The 26,374-nt window shown below is 45.3% G+C and overlaps 1 protein-coding gene across 1 annotated transcript; it reads left to right on the plus strand.

Moving 5' to 3' along the window:
* Positions 1-4,563: 4,563 nt before the first annotated feature.
* LOC147441156 (Haloacid dehalogenase-like hydrolase (HAD) superfamily protein) lies at positions 4,564-26,374 on the plus strand. The gene is made up of 7 exons (XM_086483666.1): positions 4,564-4,955; positions 24,961-25,036; positions 25,109-25,160; positions 25,284-25,398; positions 25,576-25,646; positions 25,735-25,822; positions 26,008-26,374. Exons 1-7 carry the CDS (start codon positions 4,648-4,650, stop codon positions 26,111-26,113), a joined length of 816 nt encoding a protein of 271 aa, XP_086339792.1. The 5' UTR covers positions 4,564-4,647; the 3' UTR covers positions 26,114-26,374.

Genomic DNA, 26,374 nt, shown 5'->3' on the forward strand with positions numbered 1-26,374 from the left:
AGCAAATCATCAACGTAAAGAACCATGATGAGAAATACATCACCCTCACGCTTTACATACAATGTGCTTTCTGTTGGACTGTTATGAAAGCCTTGTTTGACCAAATGAGTGTCAGCTTTCTCATACCAAGCACGAGGAGATTGCTTCAACCCATACAAAGCCTTGTTACATTTGCACACTTTGTCCTCTTGTCCTTTTATGACAAAACCGCGAGGCTGCGTTACATAAACTTCCTCAAATATGTCACCATTCAAGAAAGCAGTAACAATGTCTGATTGATGTACATCCCAACCAAAATGAGCTGCCAATGCACATAGAAAACGCACAGTAGTCATACGACAAGTGGGAGCAAAAGTCTCTTCATAATCTATGCCTTTTTGCTGTGCATAACCCTTTGCAACAAGTCGAGCCTTATGGCGATCAATCTCACCATCCGGCTTGCGTTTCAACTTGTAAACCCACTTTGTACCAATGGCCTTTTTGCCAGGAGGCAAATCACATAAAGTCCATGTGTCATTTTCTATAAGTGCATCATATTCTGATTGCATGGCAGCCATCCAATTTTTTGAATTCTGTGCTTCATCAAAAGACAGAGGCTCCTCAACATCATGTAAACTAGACACAGCCAAAGCATAAAAATCTGATGCATAAGATGCATGGCGAGAGCCTAAACGAGTATGACTAGACAAAGGTGCATCCAATTTACTGTCACGCAAAGTGTGCACCAGCCATTTTGGCATACCTCTAGCCTGCTCATTTTCAGCCGTTTCCTCATCAAGTACATCATGTACATCTGCATCAGTAATAGGCTGATCTAAAACATTTTCAGAAACCCCCATAGGCTGTACATTTGCCTCATTGGAACTTACATTCGTATTTCCACCACTGAAAAGAGGCAACAAAGTGTCATAAATGTCCTGTGAGCTTACATTACTGTCTCTAGTACATGACAGCAAGGGCTGAACAGAATCTTCCACAAACACTACATCCCGAGAAACCAGAATACGTTTTGTTTGCGGATGATACAACCTGTAACCTTTGCTTTCAGCACTATAACCAACAAAAATACATTTGACAGCCTTATCATCCAATTTTTTGCGCTGCACTTGTGGCACCAAAGCATATGCCAAACAACCAAAAACACGCATGTGCTCAATAGAAGGTTTTCTATCATGCCATGCTTCATATGGAGTAATAGACTGCAAAGCTTTCGTAGGACACCTGTTAAGTACATAAGTGGCACACATAATGGCCTCAAGCCAAAAAGAATGCGGCAAAGCTTGACTTTTGACCATACATCGTGCCATTTCCGTCAGTGACCTGTTTTTCCTCTCAACAACACCATTTTGCTGAGGTATATAAGGCACTGTACATTGGTGTTTTATCCCACGACTAGCCAGAAATGCATTAAATTCATGAGACATGTACTCCCCCCCTCGATCAGAACGGAGGGTGCCCATAGTACATTTCGAGACATTTTCAGCCATAGCCAGAAATTGTTTGAAGCACATAAAAACTTTGGACTTCGCTTTAAGCAGAAATACCCATGCATGCCTGGAGTAATCATCAATGAAAGTCACGAAGTACAGGTAATTGCCCAAGGACGCAGTTTGCATGGGCCCACAAACATCACTATGCACAAGCACAAACCTGCATGTGGCCCGAACTGAACCATCCTTTGGAAATTTAGAACGCTGCATCTTACCCAAAATACAGCCTTCACAAACATGTTTGACAGGTGCTTCAAGAGGTGGCAAAGAAGCAACCATATCAGATTTTTGCAAACGCAGCAAACTGGCAAAATTCAAATGACCAAAACGTGCATGCCAAAGTTTTGCATCTGAAATAGCCCTTGAATCTGCAACAGCATTTGCAAAGTTTTGTCCACACTTGTCATACAAAGTGAGCTTATACAGCCCACGGCACAAAAGCCCAGATGCAACAATTTCATCACCAAAATTGAGATCATGAGCAGTACATCTGTCATCCACAAATTTGACTACAAGTCCAAGTCTAGCAAGTGCGGATACAGACAAGAGATTCTTCTTGATCCCAGGTACATAAAGTGCATCAACAAGTGTGAAGGAACTGCCATTAGCAACAGTGAGCAAAATCTTTCCAACTCCCTGAACTGGATAAGAGGCGTTGTTGGCACAAGTGATTGAATTCCCATGAGGGACCGACTCCAGAGAGGTAAACAATTCACGATGTGAGGTAATGTGCTTTGTAGCACCACTGTCGAAATACCACACATGTGAATCTACAGCAACGACTGACAAGCATGCATCATGGACAGCAGGATTGTAAGTGCACTCTGCGCTAAAAGCCCATTCTGCATCAACATCAGCAACACAGTCTCCTTTCACAGAAGACTCAACAATGGCTGCTTTTGTAGTGGAACCAGCATTTGCAGTGGAACCACCCTCTTTCTTCTTAGCCTCTTTGGCCTTCAACTTAGGACACGACTTGATCAAGTGATCATTGGCTTTACAATAATGGCAACGCATCTTCTTTTTGCCCTTATCACCGGAATTGCCAGACGAAGTACTGCCAGCAGAAGCATTAGGAACATAATTTTTGCCACTCGCAGTAGAACCATAAGAAGTGGCTGCATTGCTGTTACCACCCTTTCTTTGAGAAGCAATAAAAGCCTGTTCAACTGCACGCTGCGTAGTCCTGTTTTTTCTGGAAAGTGACTCTTGCAACAGCAATATGCATAATGCATCAAACTTGACAACTTCAGGATTTCCTTGGGTCATCAGTCTCCAAGTACTAGCAAAAGTCTGGTAGGAATCTGGTAAGGCATCAAGAACAGTCTGCACAAGGGAACTATCTGAAATGACTTCACCTGCAGAAATAAGCTGCTCATTGATATCCTTGACACTAGCAAGGAAAGTGTCCATATCATCTTCCTCGTGCATAATCTTCGACTCCAGCTCTTTACGTAGCAAAGCAATTTTAGCCTCATTGCAGCTTGCATAAAGACCTGCTAAAATATCCCAAGCCTGTTTTGCAGATTTTGCTGAACGGATGTGAGGAACAATGGTGCGCTTCACAGACAACGCAATCAATGCATGAGCCTGCGCATCCTTAACATCCCAACGAGCTTGTTCTGCCGTAGGCAAAACAACTCTAACAGCTGCAATCCTTGCAGCAAGACCTGCAACATCCTCAACATCGCCTACATCCTCAGAACCAGGACGTACATCAATGCCCTGCACAATGTTCCAGACACTCTTTGAGACAAGAACATGTTGCATCATATAAGCCCACATAGGGTAGTTTTCCCCATCCAACCTATTCTCAGCAGCAAACATCTTGAACACATCTGTGTTGTTGTTGTCAGCCATGGTAAATGCTGCACCTGATGTGAAAACTGCCCGAAAATAGGAGAAACGGAGCAGGAACAACCTATGCTATATAGCACAAACCGTAGAAGACTATAATGCACCTGTTATGCAGAAAACGACACTGATAGAAATTCTGCACAAAATGACGAAATAGCTGTGCAGTACTGCCTGTAGTGGAAACGAAGGTTGAAATGAGCTCAAATCAAAATTTTGAGCAGACCAAGCTCTTCGAGCTTGCCCAAAATATTTGTCGACGTGCGAACGCTCGCCAAAGCTCACTGAAATCGAAGAAAGTGAGCAGGCGTGTGCTAGAGCAGTTGGCGACTAAGCCCGGGAGGACGTGACCTGCTCTGATACCAATTGTTGGAATTAGGGTTGCAGAGAAACACACACAGCTTGGAGAAGACGAAGGAAGCTCAAGGCACACAATAGAGAGTGTGTTACTTAGTGTGCAATGGAAAGATAGATAGCCCTAGAGTGATGGGCGTATATACAATGCTTGGGGGGAAAAACCTCCTAAAGAGGGAAAAAATGCCCCGGCGGTCCTAGTGTGTTCACACACATCACTACCGCATGTATATGGTAACAACATTCGTCCTATTTGAGCAATGAAAGTTGTTGTAAAAGTCCTGGAACCTGCAAAAACACACACACAAACACAAAGTTAAACCCAAAACTCTAAATCTACAAGTAAACATGAAAACAATCTTACCGTAGTGTTATGTGCTAACCCACAAGCAAGATTAGCACTTCCGACGGCTTGTATCGCACCAAATCTGTGAGAGATGGGAAAGAGGAGAGCTTGAGAAAACACGCAAGAACAAGAGAAATACGCAAAGAAAGCCCGCAGTTTTGATTTTTGCAGGTGCCGTGGGTACAGCTATCGGTACAGCCATCGGAACAGGCGTCGGTATGTCAATTTGCGCTGTCGTCGGAAGAAGCGTCGAAAATTTGAAAATCAATTTTTAAAAAAAACTTTAGCTCCCTCCATAAATACACACATATACCGACGCCTGCCAGTGACGCCGGTAATGTGGCGCCAGAATTCAAGTGACCTCTTTCCTCTATATCTCTCTCTCATCCTCTCTATCTCTCCCTCTTTCCTATCTCTCCCTCTTTCTCTCTATCTCTCTCTCTCTCTCCTTCTCTCTCTCTCTCTCTCTCTCTCTCTCTCTCTCTCGTAGATCCTCCTGGCCAGAGCCGTGCCATATAGTGAAGGGGGGGGGGGGATATATTTAAATGTTGCCAGGACGTTTTGTTGTCCAGAAAAACGTGCTCAGAGTTCACGTGTGACGATATGGTATCTGCACTTGCCTGTCTCCTCCCGCGGAGCAGCCACAGTACCTCTCCTCGTATTTTGCCCTTACAAAACTTCGCCTCAAGAACCCGGGCTTGGAATCAGCGTTCTATTTATTGGAAAAAGTCAACCCAGTTTTCTCTGGGTCTTTACTGGCAAAACAGTCCTTTTTCTGCAGATAAGCAGACAATGGCTGCCACAACAAGCGTTGTCGGAACGATGGGAAACCGCTCACATGTTCTACTTTTCGATGTCATGGGCACAGTCGTTCGGGACCCTTTCTACCATGACATACCTGCTTTCTTCGGGTATAATACTCTTCATCTCAGTATTACTTATAAACAAATAGTTTTATTTAACAATGAAATGTGCAAGGGTTAAGTTGCAAAAGAATCATAACTTTCAGTTAAACAAGACAGGATTGAAAGTGTGAGAGGACAATGATACGACAAGAAGTCATGTACTTGGTGGCACTATTGTCAATGATCCAATCAAGACCATAGGGGTTCGAAATCCAGAGAGCTTTGCTCATAGAAAACCCCATCAACAAGTGCTGTCTCAATCTCTGATGTCTCATCGACAAAGAATCTGCGATTTCCTAATGGAAGAAGGCTAACGACTTTGCTCCTTAGTGAGGAGATCATTCTTCAATTATGACTTTCTTTCCACAATGATTGCAACTTGACTTCAAGGCTTCACCATCAGCATCTATGTTCAAAGTACTCGGCACTATATGTTATCCAACCTTTTGTTCCCCTTTGGCAACCCCTGTGGTAAGAATACCGGCCAAAGCATTGCAGTAATTGAGGGTGAAAACTGCTTCTTCACACCTCTTTTGTTCCCCTTTGGCAACCCCTGAGGTAAGAATACCGGCCAAAGCATTGTAGTAATTGAGGGTTCACACCTCTGCCATCTTCACCAGCCCCTTCTCCGATTCCACCCCCACCCTCAGACACTGCAGCTCCATCACCCCTTGCCACCCACCCCAACTCACCCACCCTCACCCAGGGCACTTCAATCTCTCCACCTCTGTTGTGCTCCCTACCGCCCCCTCATGTTCCTTGGTCCTTCATAGCTTCCGCGCCACCAGCTTGGCAGTTTTTTGGAGCTGAGTACAATGGTGATAGCATTGGTCCGCTCGGCTGTACATTTTGCAAGGACGTGCATAGAGGTCACACTCACTTGTAGGTAGTCGGCAGAGTTCCATGCTCTCCTTCTCCCTACCTTTTACTGGCACAGAGACATGGACAGAAGTCAGTGATGGATTTTGTTCTTCACCACACCTTGCAGGCTATCTAGACTTGGGTAGGCTGCATTCCATCATGTATTGCTACAGACAGACTGGCACTGTGCATAGGAGCTACACAGTGGCTACACATAGAGGACTGCTATTGTTTACCACTGGTTTTGTGTATGGACCACACTACCCCGATTGCTGGCACCATGTGAATATGGTCGGAATCGGCAATAGGATGCTCTTCTGATTTATAGAGTTTTATTGTAGATGTGGTAAGTTGTTACCTGGGGATATACATTTTGGGAAACCATGATTGGACAACATTATGCTAGCAGTTGTGTATGCATTTTTGTGGGACCCCGTTGGTGCCATTGTGTACGTGACCATGGTACTTTAGTACATGGTAGAGCGATGTGGATTACTCTAGAGATTGATGATACCTTGCTTGGTGTGATGTGTATTTATGCCCCCACTTTAGCTCAAGAGAGCCGAGTTTTGGCGGCAAATTAAAATGTATTGCCTACTATGGATTTGTGGGTTGTTGGCGATGATTTCAACAATGTAGAGACCACTGAGGATTGCCGAGCCATTCGGCCCCGATCTTTACCATATGTAATAGCATGTGAGAGAGATGCTTGGGACAGATTTCTTTTTGCAATTTCTAGTAGAAATGCTTGGCAAACTTCATTTGTGGCTCGCCCTACACAATCATTGCAATTGTTGTGGGGTTTTAGAAGGCAGTCCGGTTGTCTGCTAGCGACTAGATAGATTTTATGTGGGCCCTTGGGCAGCATCTCATGGTGGGACAATTATGATTTGGCCTGGCATTGCTCTTTGATCGTGCCCCAGTTTCTTTGCATTTGAGATTTGAGACTTCCTCTATGCCTAGACGAGGATTGTATATTGTCACGTGACACATCCCAACCCTATGTGTCCGTGGACAAGCTACACCAAAGCAGGGTTCAGTCAGCCCGGTCAAGTTTAGATTAGCAGTGATCTGGCACTTTTGTGAGTCTATTCGTAGACCATGCATGCCCAGTCAGTTAGCATAGATGCATATCCTCCGGTTGCACACAACATGATCATTAGAATTCCCATCAGAATCCATTCGCATCAGTTAGGGGAATTTTCCAGTGCATTTAGCCTATTTTCCTATTTATTGGGATTTTCACTTATTATTTTTAAGTGACTTTCCTACAAAAGTAGGTAGGGCAATTTTGCTAAGTTAATATATATAAGCAAACCAAAGTTCACACTTTCTGGCAGAAGAGGCAGCAGGAGCTTCCCGCTCAACAGGCAACTTCTCAGCAGTACCCCCTCAGCATCAAGACCCATCGCCGACCATCTTCCCCCTTCTGGCGTTTTCATCCACAGCAAAACCTCAGCTTTCTAGCGTTTTGCACAAGCAGCCTATCAGCGTTTTTGCACCTCCACAACCAGCGTTTTTGGCAAGAACAGGAGCAGGTCAGCGTTTTTGATATTCAGCCAAATCTGCAGCAAGCATCATAGCGTTTTTGATTTGCTGTCCCAGATCAGCACCAGCGTTTTGCTAAGCAACAGGAACCATCAGCGTTTTTGTTTTCAGCCTTAAGCCGCAGCAGATAAACACAATTTTCAGCCTATGACATAGAAACAGATCAGCCCCAGACCGGTTACAGATGTTCCCCCATTTTCAGCCATAAAAACGCAGCCAAAACAGTCCATTTTCAGCCTTGAAACAGTCCAAGAAATTCAGCATCTAGAAGATCTCAGATTTCAGCCCAAGTCGCCGTCGTCATCACCGTCGTCGTCGTCATCGGCATAGTCCCATTGCATCAGTCCCATTGCATCAGTCCATTGCATACGCATTGTACACCTTGTGCAATCAAAGAATAGACCACTCTCGCCGACGAGAGTGGGGCCTTCGGAGGAGGGATTTACAAACCTCTCAGTGTCGTATCTCTTCTCTCTCCTTCTCTCAGTCTCATTCACTTGCACGCACAATCCACTCACTTTGTTCGTGACCTCAACACTCTACAGAAAGAAAGCTCTCTCTTTCCTTAAGAATTAAAAGGAACCTTGAGCAGTAAAGATCACTAATGTTGAGAAAATACAACATTCGTTCCGCTGCACCTAACATTGGTATCAGAGCTTTGGAAGTGTTCTGCATTACTCAAGGAAAAAACCACAAGAATCACAAGAATTTTTTTGCTTGTTGCGGTCGCACGAACCCAAGTTTACCTAGGCGTGGCGATTCCTAATCATGTTTTTTGAAGAGTGACAGGAATCCCAAGATAGAAGGGCTTGTCCAGCCTCCCCTTGTGTCTCTTTTCACTCATTGAGAGCGGACCGTGCACTTAGCGGCCGGCCAATCGACGTGAGGTGGGAAAAAGCAACCTTGGTGTGAGCGCAAGGCCGCCAAGGGGTGCGTCCGTAGAAAAGAGTAGAACTCGGGTGAAGAGAAGATCCTTCTCCAACGCGGTTTGCAAGCGAAAGAAAACCCTCAAGAACCTCAAAAACCTCAAGAAACCCAAGATTCTCACGAGTCAAGGACCTCAAGAACCTCAAGACCCGCAAGAACCCAAGTTCCTCATGAACTTACGAACCCAAGACCCCCAAGAACCCAAGTTCCTCGTGAACTTAAGAACCCAAGAACCCACAAGAACCCACGATTGCAGAATGATCATCACTCGAAGCGGAATGGATACTTTGCTTGGAGGTGATGAGCATGAGAGAGGCGTCCCCACCAGGAGGTTTTTTCGACCCTTTTCCATCTACGACAAAGATTGCACTAACTCCAATGGAGGAGTTGGACCAAGAAAGAGAAGCAGACAGAAAAGCCTACGAAGAAGACATGGCAGCCATCGAGCGTAAGTACCAAGAAAGAATGACAGCCATAGCGCGAGAGAACAAAGCAAGACAAGCAGAATTTGATCGCCAGAACAAAGCCCTCAAAGAAAAGAGCGACCACCACAACAAAGAGTTTTGGCGACTCTATTCTCAAGTTCAGGCACAGATGCAAGAGATTTGGGGAAAGGAGACTCTCTCAGTCTCTTCTTCTCTAAAGCATGATACACAGGATTTGCATGATTGTGTGAAGCATGATGATGATTTGATTGACAATGACTTGCATGATGATTTGAAGCACAATGATAAGCATGATGATTTGCGTAATGATTTGGATGACAATGACAAGCATGATGATTTGCATGATCAAGATGTGATTTCTCACAAGCATGATGATTTGCATGATCAAGATGTGATTTCTCACAAGCATGATAAGTTGCATGAAGAAGATGTGATTGTTCACAAGGATGATGTGTTAGTTGATGCTTTTTCTAGCGAAGCTAACATCGTTGTAGATTCGATCAATCACCAAGAATCGATCTTAGCTTTCGAGTCGAGGTCCACAGATCCCCCACAAGAAGATTCGATAGACCCCGAAGAAGTGATTTTGGCTCTCGAGCCTTGGTCCAAAGAACCGTCACAGGAAGTATTATGTGTTCGCATGATTGATACGCACGCATTGTTCGAGTGCTTCATTCGTGACGGTTTCATGTATTTTAGTCAGCATCGTTATGTGATCCCTTTTCCTAGGCATGACATATTGCATGTTGAGCACATTTCTCTCATGGATGAGCACGAATGTATGCGGATTGTTCATGAAAAGCTGAAAAGTTTGTATGTCAGGAAGTCACATTCCATGTCTCTTCCTTGGCATTAGAGTTTCCAAACGAGCACATGATTGTATGAGCACCAAGCATGGGCATTTCCATTGTGATTTGCCACAGTTGATTGATTTCGATCAAATAGAAAAGATTCGACCTCATTGTTTGCATGTGTTTGATGAACGGGTTGTCACTCCGTCTCTATGTTCATCTACATTGCATACACAGTCTTTAGAGAAGACAAGATTTTTTTCCTTCACTTTACATGGAATGGGTATGTTCATGGTTTTGTGTTGGAGATGGTTTCAGGAATTTTCAGCCATGGAGATTCTTGAAGACGAAAGAAGCAGGACTCTAGACGAAGTTGAAGCATCGAAGGAGATTCAGAAGACTTTGTGTCGCTTTCAGCGCGGCCCAAAGAAGCAAGCGTTGCAGACCTTTATGAAGTTCAAGTACCGCACGACCCACACAGCAGAGTGGGCCGGCGAAGAGTCCCTTCCAGGATTCCGGATGCTGTTGGCGATCTCCCTTGACGCCATACAGTTCTGTACCAGTACCTCACTTTGAAAAGGAGGGGATGTCACGTGACACATCCCAACCCTATGTGTCCGTGGACAAGCTACACCAAAGGAGGGTTTAGTCAGTCCGGTCAAGTTTAGATTAGCAGTGATCTGGCACTTTTGTGAGTCTATTCATAGCCCGTGCATGCCCAGTCACTTAGCATAGATGCATATCCTCCGGTTGCACACAGCATGATCATCGGAATTCCCATCAGAATCCATTCGCATCAGTTAGGGGAATTTTCCAGTGCATTTAGCCTATTTTTCTATTTATTGGGATTTTCACTTATTATTTTTAAGCGACTTTCCTACAAAAGTAGGTAGGGCAATTTTGCTAAGTTAATATATAAGCAAACCAAAGTTCACACTTTCTGGCAGAAGAGGCAGCTGGAGCTTCCCGCTCAACAGGCAACTTCTCAACAGTACCCCCTCAGCATCAGGACCCATCGCCGACCATCTTCCCCATTCTGGCGTTTTCATCCACAGCAAAACCTCAGCTTTGCTAGCGTTTTGCACAAGCAGCCCATCAGCGTTTTTGCACCTCCACCGCCAGCGTTTTGGCAAGAACAGGAGCAGGTCAGCGTTTTTGATATTCAGCCAAATCTGTAGCAAGCATCATAGCGTTTTTGATTTGCTGTCCCAGATCAGCACCAGCGTTTTGCTAAGCAACAGGAACCATCAGCGTTTTTGTTTTCAGCCTTAAGCCGCAGCAGGTAAACGCAGTTTTCAGCCCATGACATAGAAACAAATCAGCCCCAGACCGGTCGCAAATGTTCCCCCATTTTCAGCCATAAAAACGCAGCCAAAACAGTCCATTTTCAGCCTTGAAACAGTCCAAGAAATTCAGCATCTAGAAGATCAGATTTCAGCCCAAGTCGCCGTCGTCATCACCGTCGTCGTCATCGGCATAGTGTCATTGCATCAATCCATTGCATACACATTGTACACCTTGTGCAATCAAAGAATAGACCACTCTGGCCGACGAGAGTGGGGCCTTCGGAGGAGGGTTTTACAAACCTCTCGGTGTCGTATCTCTTCTCTCTCCTTCTCTCAGTCTCATTCACTTGCACGCACAATCCACTCACTTTGTTCGTGACCACAACACTCTACAGAAGGAAAGCTCTCTCTTTCCCTAAGAACTAAAAGGAACCTTGAGCAGTAAAGATCACTAATCTTGAGAAAATACAACATTCATTCCGCTGCACCTAACATATATACTTGACTTGGTGTTAAATGATGTTGCATTGTCTTAGGTGAGTCGGGATGTTTGGACACACTGGTTATGCAGATCCCACATCCCATCTAGTTACATGCATCAATGTGTCTTTCGAGGCTTGCAGATAGAAAGCTACAGAGTGGTGCTGAGGCCTGTTCCACAAGGAGCAAGAGTTGCAGGACCATTTGAGTTGCACACGCTCGCAACTCTAGGAGTTTCTAGGAGATGAGTTCCTAGGAGAGCGCGAGGTTGACACCAGAGAGACACTTAGTCACATTCAGACGAGAAATCAGAGTTTTCCTTTTATGCTTTGGTCTTGACATGAATGGCCGAAGTGGATAGGATGAACAAGGATTTCTTTGTACACTTCTGGGAACGTCCCAAGGGGACTTCCATTTGAGCCTTAGGTCATTCTCTAGACAGGTTACGTACGGATCCTGATGGGGTCCTTGACATAGCTTCATATTATTTTGAGCATTTGTTCACTTCTGATGAGCTTATTGATGATATTTTGTGTGCTAGAGAAGAGGTTTGGACTCACTTGAGTACTCTTCTTAATCACTTTGCTCATCAAAATCAGCATCCAAAGATTTCTTGCTAGCCATGTCAAACCTCTTCTTATCACCCCTTCTATTGTGGAGAGTGATGGTACCATGTTCCCAATCGTGTACAGCTTTGGTTGCTTGTAACCATGGCCTTCCAAGGATGAGAGAGAAAGCACCAATACTTGTAGGCATAACATGACAATTGACTAATGCTTTAACATCAAATACATCCACCTCCAAGGATGAGAGGGCAAGCACCAATACTTGTAGGCATAACATGACAATTGATTATTGACCAATGCTTTAACATCAAATATATCCACCCTTTATTGGTTTGCAAGCTTTATACGAAAACCTGAATTTTTCACCATATTGAGTCCCAACTTTGATACACAAGCTTGATTGATAATGCATACATGTGCACCTCCATCAATATACGCCTCTCCAATGAACTTCCTCTTATGCCATGCATCCACAATAGGTGCCAAAGTTACTTGGAACGGGAACGGGGGGCTCCGGAACGGTACCGGAATAGGGAGGGGGAGACCGGAACGGGAACGTTGGAACAGTCCTCTAAAAAATGCTAAAAGCAGCCTCAAAACAGCCTATAAGGGAGAGAGGGATGGAGGAGTGGAGCTTGAGAGCTTGTGGCTTCAAGCGTGAGAGAGAGGGTAGATAGTAGAGCCTGAAAGTGCCAAGGGCCCAAGTGGAGAGCCTTGTGAAAGGTATGGCGGGATCAATGCATCCTCCCTGCTTTCTAGAGACAGTTTTGGTGATGCATCTTGACCCTCTGGATATGTTTTTTATGTGGATGATAGCACATGCGGACTTGTGTAAGGTGCAGCGGAATGAATGTTTGCGCTTGAGAGAGAGAGAGAGAGAGAGAGAGAGAGAGAGAGAGAGAGAGAGAGAGAGAGAGAGATGTTCAATCGTTTCTCCCTATGTTGATCCTGCTGGTTCGTGTTAGACTTACACCACTCTGCTGCTTCACAGGTCTAGGGCATACTTGTACGGCTAGCATGTCTCCGGGCTGGCCACCCATAGTCTAGGTTGTACTTGGTCCGAGCGCCCGAGTTTGGGGCCGGCCACCCACTTTTGTTCGGGCGCCCTCATATATTTCCAAATATCATTTTCTATTGGGTCGTCGGGATTTTTATCAGGCCTTGCCCTACCTCCCCTTGGGCACCTCTTTATAGGGCCAGGGGGGTACTCACTGCCATCATATACTGATTGTGTATTGGGTCTTCTGCTCATGGTAGTCATGGGGAGCTGATCGCTCCCTCTTCACCATTCTTGCGTTTGTGGTCTCTCTCTCTCTCTCTCTCTCTCTCTCTCTCTTCCGCACACGCGCACTCACATGGTATCAGCAGCTTCAGGCTCTGCCGTGTTCCAACGCGCATCCTCCCATCAGGTTCCTCTCACATGGTATCAGTCGCCAGCGTTGAGGGCTCACCTTCGGCAAACAGGTTCTCCTCCCAAGGGCGAGTTCAGCACAGCCAACGTTTTTGCAATAACCACCAGATTTGCCAACGTTGCTGCATGCACCAGGCAAGCAGATGGAAATCTGCGTTTTTCTGTTTCGGGAAAACCTCCTCAACCTGCATTTTTGGGGCTGATGAAGCAGCATTTTTGCAGCAGAGGGGGCAGCACTGGGCCTTGCCCATTGGATCTTGCTTTCCCACACGGCTTCGCATCCGATGCGTTGCCGTCAAGAATCCTCTTCATCTGCTACAAATTTCAGCCACATACACCTGCTGTTTTTCTCTGTTTTCAGCCAGGTTGTTACTTTGATTCCCCACCCTCCCCACACCCTCGGCACCGCTCCGGTCCCTGCTGGGAGCGTACGAGCACGCTGAAAATCGCTGGACAGCAGCATTTTCATCACTCGCAGTTGTGTTTTTGGGTGGACAGCAGCCACATGGCTTGTGTTTTTCACAGAGGATGGAGTTACATCCTGCCAGGACACCATCCGGTGGTGGTCCATACGGTCTCTTAGTGACTGCTACAGTACACGGTATCTTTGACATCGGCTTGATCATCTACGGGCGTACGATCCTTGGGAGATCCATTCATTCCAGCCATCATTTGGCGGTTGCGCACTCCAGAGGGGGTGGTGACTTGTGGTTTGCTATGGACACACCTATACACTCATCAGAGGAGCTCACACGAGATATGGCCATGCTCATGGCATAGGGGATTGCAACATTCCCAGAGAAGACACCACCATCTTGGGTGGAAAAGACACTTGACCTCGACGCGTTAGATCACTTGCTTACATAGGAGCATCTACATGAACTTAGGGAGATGATCTTGGATCTCTTCTTGGACAGGTTCATTGCTTGGATCTATAGACTGGAGTGGGACTTCAGTGCTTTAGACTCTCTGGGAGAGTTTACCCGCAAGATGCGGGAGATCAGGCATCATCGCGCCACTACATTCGGAGTCACCCGGAGCTTGGCTTGGATGGTAGTACTGTTGCTCTTCTACACTCCTGATCTTTTGGATTGCTACCTTCAGAGTTGCTTACACTCACCCTCGGTAACCTTACAGCAGACTTATTCTCCCCAACCTGGGCAGTAGGCCACTCCCAGCTCATTCACATTGAGAGCCACACCGACATGCGATTTGGTGGCGTTGTTGGTGCGGATTTTGTTTTGGTTGACACTGGTGGATTGGAGGCAGGAGATACAGGCAAGACTGTGCAGACATCTTGGTCTGGCCTGTCCTCTTCTCAGAGGATCTTTTTAGTGCAGAATTCTCAGTTTGGCTTCCCTACTTCTACAGGATGATTGCGATGCAGACAGCTTGGTGTCACCAGGAGGTGTATATTTCCTGTTGCCTTCAATAAATAAGTACTAGATATTTTTATTTATTTTTATTTTACTTGTTTCCCCGGGACACTTGAAAAGGTGCAAGTGGACATTGCATGGCTAGTGTGAAACGGCTGCGGCCGAATAGGTTTCTCACATCGGGAGTCTGGGTCGGTCAGTCGGGGAATGGTCGGGCAAGTTAGCACTGAATTCTGATGAGTATGGAAGCCTGTGTCTGCCAAACGAAATCTGGGCCACTCGGAAAGTCACTTACAACTTTATAAGTGGGTGGGAACTAGGGAATTAACTCAAAGGGGCAAACTGGACACTTGGCAGGAAGAGAGCAGCTTGTAGGACATCTCAGCAAGAGGAGGCGCCCATTTGAGGTTGGGGGCTGTTTTTTGCTCAATAAGTGACCTACAGTGTGTGTGTGAGTAGTGGGTGCAGGTCTACAGCTTTAATGGAAAGCTTGCCTTCTCCTCTGTCTCATGTAGCGCGATGATTTTCTCTCGTGCATCTCTCTCTCCCCTTTGGCACATATGGTAATGCCCCACTAGTTGGGCTACTCAGATGAACATGTACAGTTCTGGGGGTTTATGCGCGTTTGCCAAGGCAAGAGCCTTCTGAACAGGAACCGGATTAGCTAATTGCTAATCCCCCACAGGTACACACAGTTTCATCGCGAAAGATTGCGAGTTTGGAGAGTTCTCTCGCGTGAAAACTCGTCCAATTCACAGGGGAACTGTCCCATTGTGTGCGGGAGCCCTTGGAACACGCGTAGGCGTGTTTGCTCCGCTAAAAACGATCCGAAACAACGAATTACAGCCTGCTGCGTTTTTCTGCAGGTTTAGGGTTTTGCACCTAAACTGCAAGGGAACCCTGGGGTAACCTCGTGAGAGCCTTGGGATGCGTGTACAGGCTTTTGGACACCCGGCAGTGAAAAATAGAGAATTACAGCCCGCTGAATTTCTGTGACAGCTCACCAGAAAGCTTCCAGATAGCAAGGGAATCCGTCCTAGACAAGTGCTTTTGACCTACAGGGGTTTTTGCGCAGTTATGTTGCCGAAATCCGGTCGAAAACCTGCGTTTTTAGCCCTCGCCAGGTTTGGACAGCTTTGTGAAAGCTTGTGCTAAGTGGTCGGGTCATCTACCTTAAAATGAATAAAGAAATACCGAAAGGGGCGCCAGTCTTTGGGGCCTACAGGCCCAGGGTGTCGATCTCGTGTGCGCAGTGACATTCTAGTCGTTGGACGCAATTGTGTTCTCTTCCTTTCTCAGTGCTCTGTGTAAAGTTAACAGGTAATTCAAATAGTACCGCCCTCTACGTTGTATAGGCCGGTTATATGGTTCCATCGACGGGATAGTCACTTTTTCTTCAAAAAGTGCAGCGTGGATTGTTGTGGGTGAAAGCAACATAGAGCTTGTCGATATGGCAGAGAAGAGAGACCAAGTACCTGAAGAGGGATCTTCCTCACATGGCACAGAGAAAATTCCTTCAACTCTTCAAGAAGAGGACAGGTTGTTTAGAACTCAACTACGTTGCTGCCTGGACATGTTTCAGCAGTTGGCTAACAACCCAAGGATGCAGGAGTTCTTACAGGCTCCGACAAAGGGTTTTCAGCCTCCTACACAGGGCATGGTTGAGCCGTTGTAGGAAAAGGAGATTTCCAATGCGTAGAGGACTCATGATGCTCGAGGGAAAGCCCATGTGGTTGAGCAACTAGCGGTGTCCAATGATCCAAAGCAACTTGCTTTAGCTGGACAGGAACCGTTTGTGAATGGTCAAGGGAGTAATGAACACGCTATGCGTCAGACCCTTCCATTACCTATTACTTATCCTCGTTATTTTGGAGGTGGTTCAGTGTTTCAAGCTGTGGATGGACCTTCCACAGGTTATATGCCAGGGAATGTGTTCGGGACAATGCAAACAGGCATGGGTAACCCTATGTACGTGAACATGGGTGTCCAACCAGGTTTTCAGGGTGCCTATGGCCAGTTTCGAGTGCCTGGAACACAATTTGGTATGGATGGTTTTTCGCAGCCATACGTACAAAATGCAGATACGACAGGGTAAATAGTTGATGCGAGTGTTGGAATGAACAATCATGGAGCACCACTGTTATACATGCTCCTGTTTATGATAATGTGGCTCCTTTGAGTTAGCCTAAGGATTACAAGGAAGGTGGGCAGGGAGTGAAGTTTGAAACTTTCTAAGGAACTGAGGATCAATTGAAGGCTTTGACCTTCATACAGCAGTTCGATGCAGCTTATGCTGGAGGAAACTTCACGGAATCTTTAAAGATACGCAAGGCTGCTACTTTCTTGAAAGGGAACGCGCTTCAATGGTGGACCGCATTGTTGAACCAGGGTCAAGCCCCAACAACGTGGGTCCAATTCAAACAGCTTTTTGCGCCTGCATGGCTGACAAACATTTTTGAAGTGGATGTGATGACAGAATGGCACGAGTTGAATGCTAAACAGTGTGCGAATCTGGAAGAGTACAATAAACAGTTTTGGGCCGCACTGTTGCCAGTCACCTCTTACAGGTTTGTGCCATTGTCAGAATAGATTGAGAAGTACTGTTGCGGATTGCCCAAGAAAATCAGGGACTACTGCACGAAGACTACTGTCATGAATATGTTTCAGTTGATTGAGAATGCAAGAATGGCCAGCAATCTGTCGAAGGGAGATTCCGATGGATTTAATAGCCATAAGAAAGGGTCCCAGGGCATTAGTTTTCAGCCAAGGGCAATGTTGCAGCAAAGCCTTCTGAGCCTCCCACATAGAAGCCCTCCACTGAAGAAGGTGATACGTCCAAGAAGCAGTCTAAATCTTCTTCGGGACGAGGACAAGGGCAAAAAAGGCATTTTTCTGGCAAAACTTTTGAAGAAAGGAAAGCTCTTAGGGAGGCCAAGAAATGCTACATTTGTGAACAGGAAGGACATTTTGCAAATAAATGCCCACAGAAGAAGTCACAGGATAAGGATGACAAGTCAGACCATAAAGGGAAGAGGCCAAAGCCAAGTCCAGGACTTGTTCCAGATTTGGTTGGAGACCAACCAAACACAGATGCCACGGAGCTGTGCAGAGCTTGGGGCAAAGTTAGAGACCAAACAGTGTTGGTTTTCTTTGATCCAGGAGCCCGTGCAAATTTCATATCACCAGAATTGGCATCAAAGTTGGGCATTCGTGCAGAGGAGATGGGTATGACAGGGGAAGCAGGTTTGGCATGCCCAAGTCATTCAGAGCCTGTTACTCCCATTTTGGGGAAGCTTCGTCTGCACATTCAGAGCTATGTGGATGCGGAAGAATTTCATATTATGCCACTTGAGGGCTGTGATGTGTTACTAGGTATCCCATGGTGTTACAGGTTGCATGCTATGGTGGATACTTACAACAAAAAGATTACCCTTGTACATAGAGGAAAGACTCATGTCCTTTATGTAAAGCTTAAAGGCGAGTCTGTTCCAGTTGTTTCTGCTTCTGCTATTTCATCTGTAATAAAGAATCATCTTTCTGTGTACTTGATCTTTGCAAAAGAAGTACCTCAAGTTGTATCTAATTTGTCTACCTTAGATAAAGACAGGTCAACTTTTTTGAGTCGTTTCAGTGATTGTTTTTCGGACTCTTTGTCAGGGGAGTTACCTCCTGAGAGACCTGAGGATCATACTATAGATCTTGTGCCAGGTTCTAGTCCATCGAATAGACCACCATACAGGGTTAGTGCAGCCCAGCAGAAAGAGATTATGAGTCAGGTCAACGAGCTTTTAGAGAAGGGGCTGATTCAGCCCAGTTTATCCCCTTTTTGTTTGCCTGTACTCTTAGTGCAGAAGAAGGATGGTTCATGGCGCATGTGCATTGACTATCGTGCCTTGAATAAGAATACCATCAAGAACAGGTTCCCCATACCGAGGATAGATGACATTCTTGATCGGCTTGAGGGAGCGTCATTGTTTACAAGGATAGACCTAAAGAGTGGTTACCATCAGATACGCATTAGGCCAGAAGATGTCCATAAGACTGCATTCAGGACAACATTTGGTCTTTATGAGTTTCTTGTCATGCCATTTGGTCTCACAAATGCTCGTGCCACGTTTAATAGAATGATGGACAGAATTTTTAGACCACATAGAAACTTCGTGGGTACCTTCTTTGATGACATGATTGTCTACTCAAAGTTCGAAGAGGAGCATAAGGATCACTTGACCGCAGTTTTCAATGAGTTACGTAAGAACAGGCTACTCATTTATGCGAAAAAAAGTGAATTCTTTTTGCAAGAGATTCACTTCCTTGGGCACATTGTTTCAAAGGATGTGGTACGCATGGATCCTGCCAAAGTAAAAGCAATTAGGTCATGGCTAGACTTGAAGTCCGTACATAACATTCGAAGCTTTCTAGGCTTATGTTCCTACTACAGGAGGTTCATCCGAAATTTTACTGAGATTGCTTCTCCACTCCATGCACTGCAAGGAAAAGGAGTTACTTTCAAGTGGACAGCCAAGGAAATTTTAGCGTTCAAACACTTGAAAGAGAAGCTGACCTCAGATCCGGTAATTATTTTGCCAGATCTTTTGAAACCTTTTGTGGTTCAGTGTGATGCGTGTGGCCATAGTCTTGGTGCAGTTCTAATGCAGAATGGCCGAGTAGTCGCATATGAGAGCAGAATTCTTTTGAAGATTGAAAGAAACTTGCAAGTCTATGAGAAAGAATTGTTGGCAGTAATTCATGCTCTCACGAGTTGGAAACATTTTCTGCTGGGGACTGATTTTGTTGTCCAAACGGATCATCAAACCTTGCGATATTTTCTCACATAGACGAAGTTGTCTGAGAAGTATATGCGATGGGCAAACATCTTGTCAATGTTCCATTTTCAAATTGTGCATGTGCAAGGGAAAAAGAACGTGGTGGCTAATGCGTTGTCACGCCAAATTTCAACAGTGTCAATTCCGTACCATTGTGAACTAGACGAAATGAAGACACAATATGCTGAAGATTCAGATTTTGCAAGGATCTATGACCAACTTGTTGATGGGCAACATCATGAGCACTATATGCTTAAGAATGACTTTCTCATGATGCATGGAAAGTTATGCGTTACTAAACAGTTACGGCCAAAGATTTTGATGGAAAGTCATGCTCCATCTTATGTTGGGCATCATGGAATTGATGCGACAATGAAAGGGGTTGAGACATTCTTCTATTGGCCAGCTTTGCGTCAAGATGTTGATACGTTTGTAAGATCATGCTTAGTTTGCCAAAAAGTCAAATTTGATAGGCAAAAGCAATCGGGATTGTTGCAGCCATTGCCGATCCCAGATAGGCCATGGGAAAGCATAGCAATGGACTTTATCTTTGATCTTCCAAGGACGCAAACAGGCAATGATGGGATTTGGACTATCATTTGTAGGTTCAGTAAGCAAGCCCATCTCATTCCTGTGAGGAAGAAGATAAAGCCAGAACACATGGTCAAGATATTCATGAGCAATATCTTTAAATATCACGGGATGCCTCAGTCAATTGTCAGTGACAGGGATCCACGTATGACGAGTCTTTACTGGAAGGCATTGTTTGAGAACATGGGCACTACGCTAAAGTTCTCTTCTTCGTTTCATCCGCAAACTGATGGACAGTCAGAAGAGGCAAATTCTACTGTCCTGGACCTGCTCAAATGTTATGTGTCAGAGTACGAGGCAACTTGGGAACATCATCTTCCATTGGTTGAATATGCTTACAATAACAATGCGCATACGTCAACAGGTAAGGCACCATTTGAGATAGTGGAAGGAGGAAAGAAAGTCCCGCCCATTTTGTAGACTAAGGACAAGATTTTTGAGGCAGACAAGTATGTGCAAGATATGGATGAAACATACAGGAAGATAAAGATTGCTCTTGAGAAGACTCAGGCTAAGCAAAAGAAAGCCGATGATCGTCACCGTCGTGAACTTGTATTTTCACTTGGTGATTGCGTGCTTTTGCGCTTTGAAAAGGCTAGGTTAAGGAAAAGGAAAGGCAAGGAACGCTTGTTTCTTAAGCTCAGTATGCGATATTATGGTCCTTTTTAGATTTCAGAAAAGATCAGCAATGTAGCTTACAGGTTAAAGCTACCAGAAGGCTGGAAAATACATAATGCTTTTCATGTTAGCCTTCTAAGACCCTTTGTTGGTAATGTGCCAGAGAATATGCTCGATGAGGAACAACCCGAAGTGGAAGAATTGGATGAGATCCTTGTTCCTGAACAGATATTGGCACATAAAGAAAGAAAGGTTAGAGGAAAGGTTGCAAGACGCTATTTGGTGAAGTTCAAGAACTATCCATCGTTGGATGCCAAATGGATGGAAGAGTCTGAATTGGTTGATTCACCTCAGCTATTGCAATTGTATCTTGAAGCCTTTCAGATGGAGCCCACAGTGACTTGATGTAGCCTTTTTGGAGCAAGGCAAGAGCATGGTTCATGATGCTCAAGAGAGTAGTTAAGCAATTGTATCTACTCTTTCCATACAGAATTTAGCTAGAGAAGTTTGTGCTTGAGAGTACACTAGAAGACTTCTATGCTTGATATATGTGTCGTAGCCAGGTTGGTGGGATTGTTTAATCGTCCAATGCTACATTCCCGGAAGCATGTATCTGTTGGATTCCCATCATAGAATATGTGTGATATCAAGAGATACCGCATGTATTATTGGCATGCAAGCGAGGTCGCTTGCAATATTTCAAGGGTGGGGTGTGTCACCAGGAGGTGTATTTTTCCTGTTGCCTTCAATAAATAAGTACTATTTAAAAAAAAAAAAAAAAACTTGTTTCCACGGGACCCTTGAAAAGGTGCAAGTGGACATTGCATGGCCTGTGTGAAACGGTTGCGGTCGAATAGGTTTCTCACATCGGGAGTCTGGGTCGGTGGGTCGGGAAGTGGTCGGGCTAGTTAGCACTGAATTCTGATGAGTATGGAAGCCAAACAAAATCTGAGCCACTTGGAAAGTCACTTACAACTTTATAAGTGGGTGGGAACTAGGGAATTAACTCAAAGGGGCAAACTGGACAATTGGCAGGAAGAGAGCAGCCTGCAGGACACCTCAGCAAGAGGAGGCACCCATTTGAGGCTGGGGGCTGTTTTTTGCTCAATAAGTGACCTACAGTGTGTGTGTGAGTAGTGGGTATAGGTCTACAGCTTTAATGGAAAGCTTGCCTTCTCCTCTGTCTCATGTAGCGCGATGATTTTCTCTCGTGCATCTCTCTCTCCCCTTTGGCACATATGGTAATGCCCCACTAGTTGGGCTACTCAGATGAACATGTACAGTTCTGGGGGTTTATGCATGTTTGCTAAGGCAAGAGCCTTCTGAACAGGAACCGGATTAGCTAATTGCTAATCCCCCACAGGTACACACAGTTCCATCGCGAAAGATTGCGAGTTTGGAGAGTTTTCTCGCGTGAAAACTCGTCCAATTCACAGGGGAACTGTCCCATTGTGTGCGGGAGTCCTTGGGACACGCGTAGGCGTGTTCGCTCCGCTAAAAACTATCCGAAATAGCGAATTACAGCCTGCTGTGTTTTTCTGCAGGTTTAGAGTTTTGCACCTAAACTGCAAGGGAACCCCGGGGGAATCTTGTGAGAGCCTTGGGATGCGTGTACAGGCTTTTGGACTCCCGGTAGTGAAAAACAGAGAATTACAGCCCGCTGAATTTCTGTGACAGCTCACCAGAAAGCTTAGCGGGTAATCTGTCCTAGACAGGTGCTTTTGACGTATAGGGGTTTTTGCGCCGTTATGTTGCCGAAATCCGGTAAAAAACCTGCGTTTTCAGCCCTCGCCAGGTTTGGACAGCTTTGTGAAAGCTTGTGCTAAGTGGTGGGGTCATCTACCTTAATTTGAATAAAGAAATACCGAAAGGGGCGCCAGTCTTTGGGGCCTACAGGGTGTCGGTCTCGTGTGCGCAGTGACATTCTAGTCGCTAGACGCAATTGTGTTCTCTTCCTTTTTCAGTGCTCTGTGTAAAGTTAATAGGTAATTCAAATAGTACCGCCCTCTACGTTGTATAGGCCGGTTATACTTAATCTGACCACCACCACTTCTTAGAGGCTCTTCACAACGCAGACTGTTGAGTTTGGCTTTCCCCTCATCTTGGATTACCTACCTACTAATAGGACACCATCCGGTGGTGGTTCGTGCGGTCTACCGGTGACTGCTACAGCTTACGGTAGCTTCTATAGTGCGGACTGTTCAGTCTGGTTTTCCTTGTTTTGGAGGACGTTTATGGCGTAGATTGCTACATCTGGCCTTCCTAGAGTTTTACACATCTTAGCTACCTGGCCACATTGGGTTATAGGTTCATGCATTAATAGGCTTCCAGTCATGAGAGGTTCCAGTCATTCTCATGACAGTTCCTGGGCTTCACCATTCTCTCTAGATGGTTTGACTACAGACACCACAGATCCTATTGGGCAGGACACTTGCAGGTCTATTGGCACTTCTTTCACGACAAGGAGTTGTTTTCACACTCAGTTGGGACCTTCGTGTAGTATCTTCACACTGTATTGGCGGAGTACAATAGTTTGCTACACTGCTCGTGACGACATTTTACCATGGAGATCTCTCGGTGGTTGGGACACCCCAGACTGTGTTACACTTGTGGAGTATCCTTCAATGGACATCGCAACAGACATCTTCATCATTTGCCTCACATCTTCGGCTTCACGCGGTTTATTGAGTATCAAGTGCTGAGAGGGGGTGTTAGACTTACACCACTCTGTTGCTTCACAAGTCTAGGGCATACTTCTATGGCTAGTATGTCTCCAGGTTGGCCACTCATAGTCTAGGTTGTACCTGGTCCGACCGGTCGCCTGAGTTTGGGGCCAGCTGCCCACTTTTGTCGAGGTGCCCTCATATTTCCATATATCATTTTCTGTTGGGTCGTGAGGATTTTTATCAGGCCTTGCCCTACCTCCCCTTGGGCACCTATTTATAGGGCAGGGGGGTACCCACTTCCATCATATACTATTTGTGTATTGGGTCTTTTGCTCATGGTAGTCATGGGGTGTTGATCGCCCCCTCTTCACCATATCTTGTGTTTGTGGTCTACTCTCTCTCTCTCTCGCTTCCGCACACGCGCACTCTCACAATTCGTTGGTGCCGTGTGGGTTTGGTCTCTGTTCCTTTCCTTTTGTTTTCCTCTTTCCTTGGTTCTTGTTTGTTTTTTATTTTGTGATTGTGTGGGTGTATGTTTGTCTCTCTCTATTGGCTTGCTTCTAGGGGGGTGTGTGTGCGTGCGGGGGAGTGTGAGTGGAAGCTTGCTCTCAGAGTCTGTGTGGGTGTGAGTGTGCGTGTGGGTGTGAGAGAGTGGAAGCTTGCTCTCAGAGTCTGTGTGGGTGTGAGTATGTGTGCTCCTTTGCTGTCCTCTGAGGGCCTGCTTTTGGGTGTGATTGTGTGCATGAATGTGTGTGCGTGGAAGCTTGACCTTCAAGTTGTTTTTTCTGCTTTCTGTCTTTGTTCTTCTTGTTTATTTTGTTTCCCTTTTCCTCTTGTAGTGGGCTTGGCTCGTTTGTTTGGGCTGGGGTCACTGTTGTTGTTTGTTGGCTGCTGATTTGTTCGGGGTTGGCTAGCTGCTCTTACCTCTGCTCCCTCTCCCAAGATTCTCAACCGATCTCCACCTGGATGATGGTTTCAAGGCCTCCTACACTATATCCCAGAAGTTCCCTCTCCAGCTATATTTTTCAGGAGCCACCTTCAGCAAGTGGACTGCTCTCTATTCTAGATGAAAGCTCCCTGCCAGCTCCGGTGCTTTGTTACATACCTGGGGACATCCTCTTGCAGTTTCTTGGTGATGTCAGCTGCCTCTTCACCCTCGTTTTCGTCACCAACTGATCTTTCGCACTGTCGTCTTGTATTCGCTCTCTGTCAACTTCACCGCTGGTGGCTTTTGATGGTTCCGGTTCTAAATCTGCAGTTGCAGAATGCCGAAGTGCTATCTTCCTGAGGCTACCGTCATCCTCTCTCCACTTAGCTTGCCAGGGCACTTTTTACTCTCTAGAAGAGGTTCTTTACCCTGGCCTCCCGTTTCTATCGTTTGGCCATGTGCCTAGTTAAATCTCGCTTGTCAGTTTTTTCATTTGATGCCTATTGGCTTGCTATGTAAACAGGGTGTACTTGCTCTCATAATAGGCACCATTTGAGTATTCTGAGGGATTTGCAAGGAATAGAATCAGCCTCTTTTCATGTGTGTGTGTGTGTGTGAGAGAGAGAGAGAGAGAGAGAGAGAGAGAGAGACTAAAATGATTTTCTTTTCAGTTTTTTGTGCTGCGTAATACAGGATTTCACTGAAGGAACTGCTGCAGATCAAACATCCAACTGCATGGATAGATTTTGAGAAGGGTTTAATCAATGAGGTATAACAAGTGGAACCACTAGTCTGGTTTTGTTCAACCAGAGCTTTACTCATATTCCTGTGTTTGCGGCAGGAAGAGCTTGTAGCCAATTTCTTCAAGGATAAGCGCAGCTTTGATGCTAATGGTAAACAGCTTTCCATGTTTTGTTCGCAGCAAAATTTGCTGTAGTGCGGTGAAAATACTTGCATGTCCCAATTGACGTGCTTAATAGTGTGGTGAATGTTCACAAAATTTTGTGTCCTGTCAGGATTGAAGACTTGTGTGACCAATGGGTATGAGTATTTGGAAGGGGTCGAATCTGTGTTGGACCGTCTAAAGGCAAAGGGGTATCAAATGCATGCCTTCACAAATTACCCATCATGGTAATGAATTGAGCTCTACCTGGGATTTTCCTTCTTGTAATCAAGAAGATTTTTACAGAACTAGTGGAGGGTCTTATTTCATCAACAGTGTGTTGTTTTCCTGTAGTGGGTGCACATTTTATACCTTGCCTTTTTTTGTTGTGGTTGAAGGGAGCTTGTTTTGGTTTCTTGTCACAGGTACAAATTGATTGAGCAGAAGCTCGAGCTTTCAAAATACCTTACATGGACATTCGTTTCGTGTCACACAGGTACTAAGAGGCATGTGCGTCATAAGATGTTGACTTACGCCTATCCATTTACTTCAGTCAGTTGAGCATTCATCGAGCATGATTTCAGGTAAGAGAAAGCCTGATCCAGAGGCATTTGTGGATGCGGCCAGGCAGTTGGGTCTGAGTCCTTCAGACATTATTTTCATTGATGATCAGTAAGTGTGCTGGACACAACCATGGCTGTCTCTTAATAATTTTTATCAGGAAACGGGGGTTAAGTGGCTATACTGTGCGAGCCCACTTTATGAGCGGGGTGAATAGAGGTTTTGATTAGAAGAGGGAACGGGACACTTTATTTCAAGCGGGCGACCGTTATCTGATTTATTTATTTTGCCTGCAGATCAATGAATGTACAAGCTGCTATTCAAACTGGAATGATTGGGCTGACATTCGAAGGTTCCGAAAAGCTTGAAACTGACCTTCAAACATTGGGCATAAGCTTATGAGCAGGTCACCAAACAGGCTTTGGACTCTTGTGAATTAATGATTCTCCCAGAGTTTTTGGTCATTTGAGATGGGGCAACTTTCCCATACAGTAGAGCCCTAATACAGGTGGGCTTGTCCCAGTATGGTACTTAATCAATTCAAATTAAGCCTTCAGTTTTTTGTATCATATTCTGTATGGATCTGAACACATCTTGGACCACCTCTTGAAATTTTCCTGCCTACCTCATCATTACCTTTCTTGAAGAAAAGCAATTTTCCTA

This window comes from Adiantum capillus-veneris, chromosome 15, assembly GCF_014529385.1.
Source record: "Adiantum capillus-veneris isolate H3 chromosome 15, ASM1452938v2, whole genome shotgun sequence".
Taxonomy (NCBI): domain Eukaryota; kingdom Viridiplantae; phylum Streptophyta; class Polypodiopsida; order Polypodiales; family Pteridaceae; genus Adiantum; species Adiantum capillus-veneris.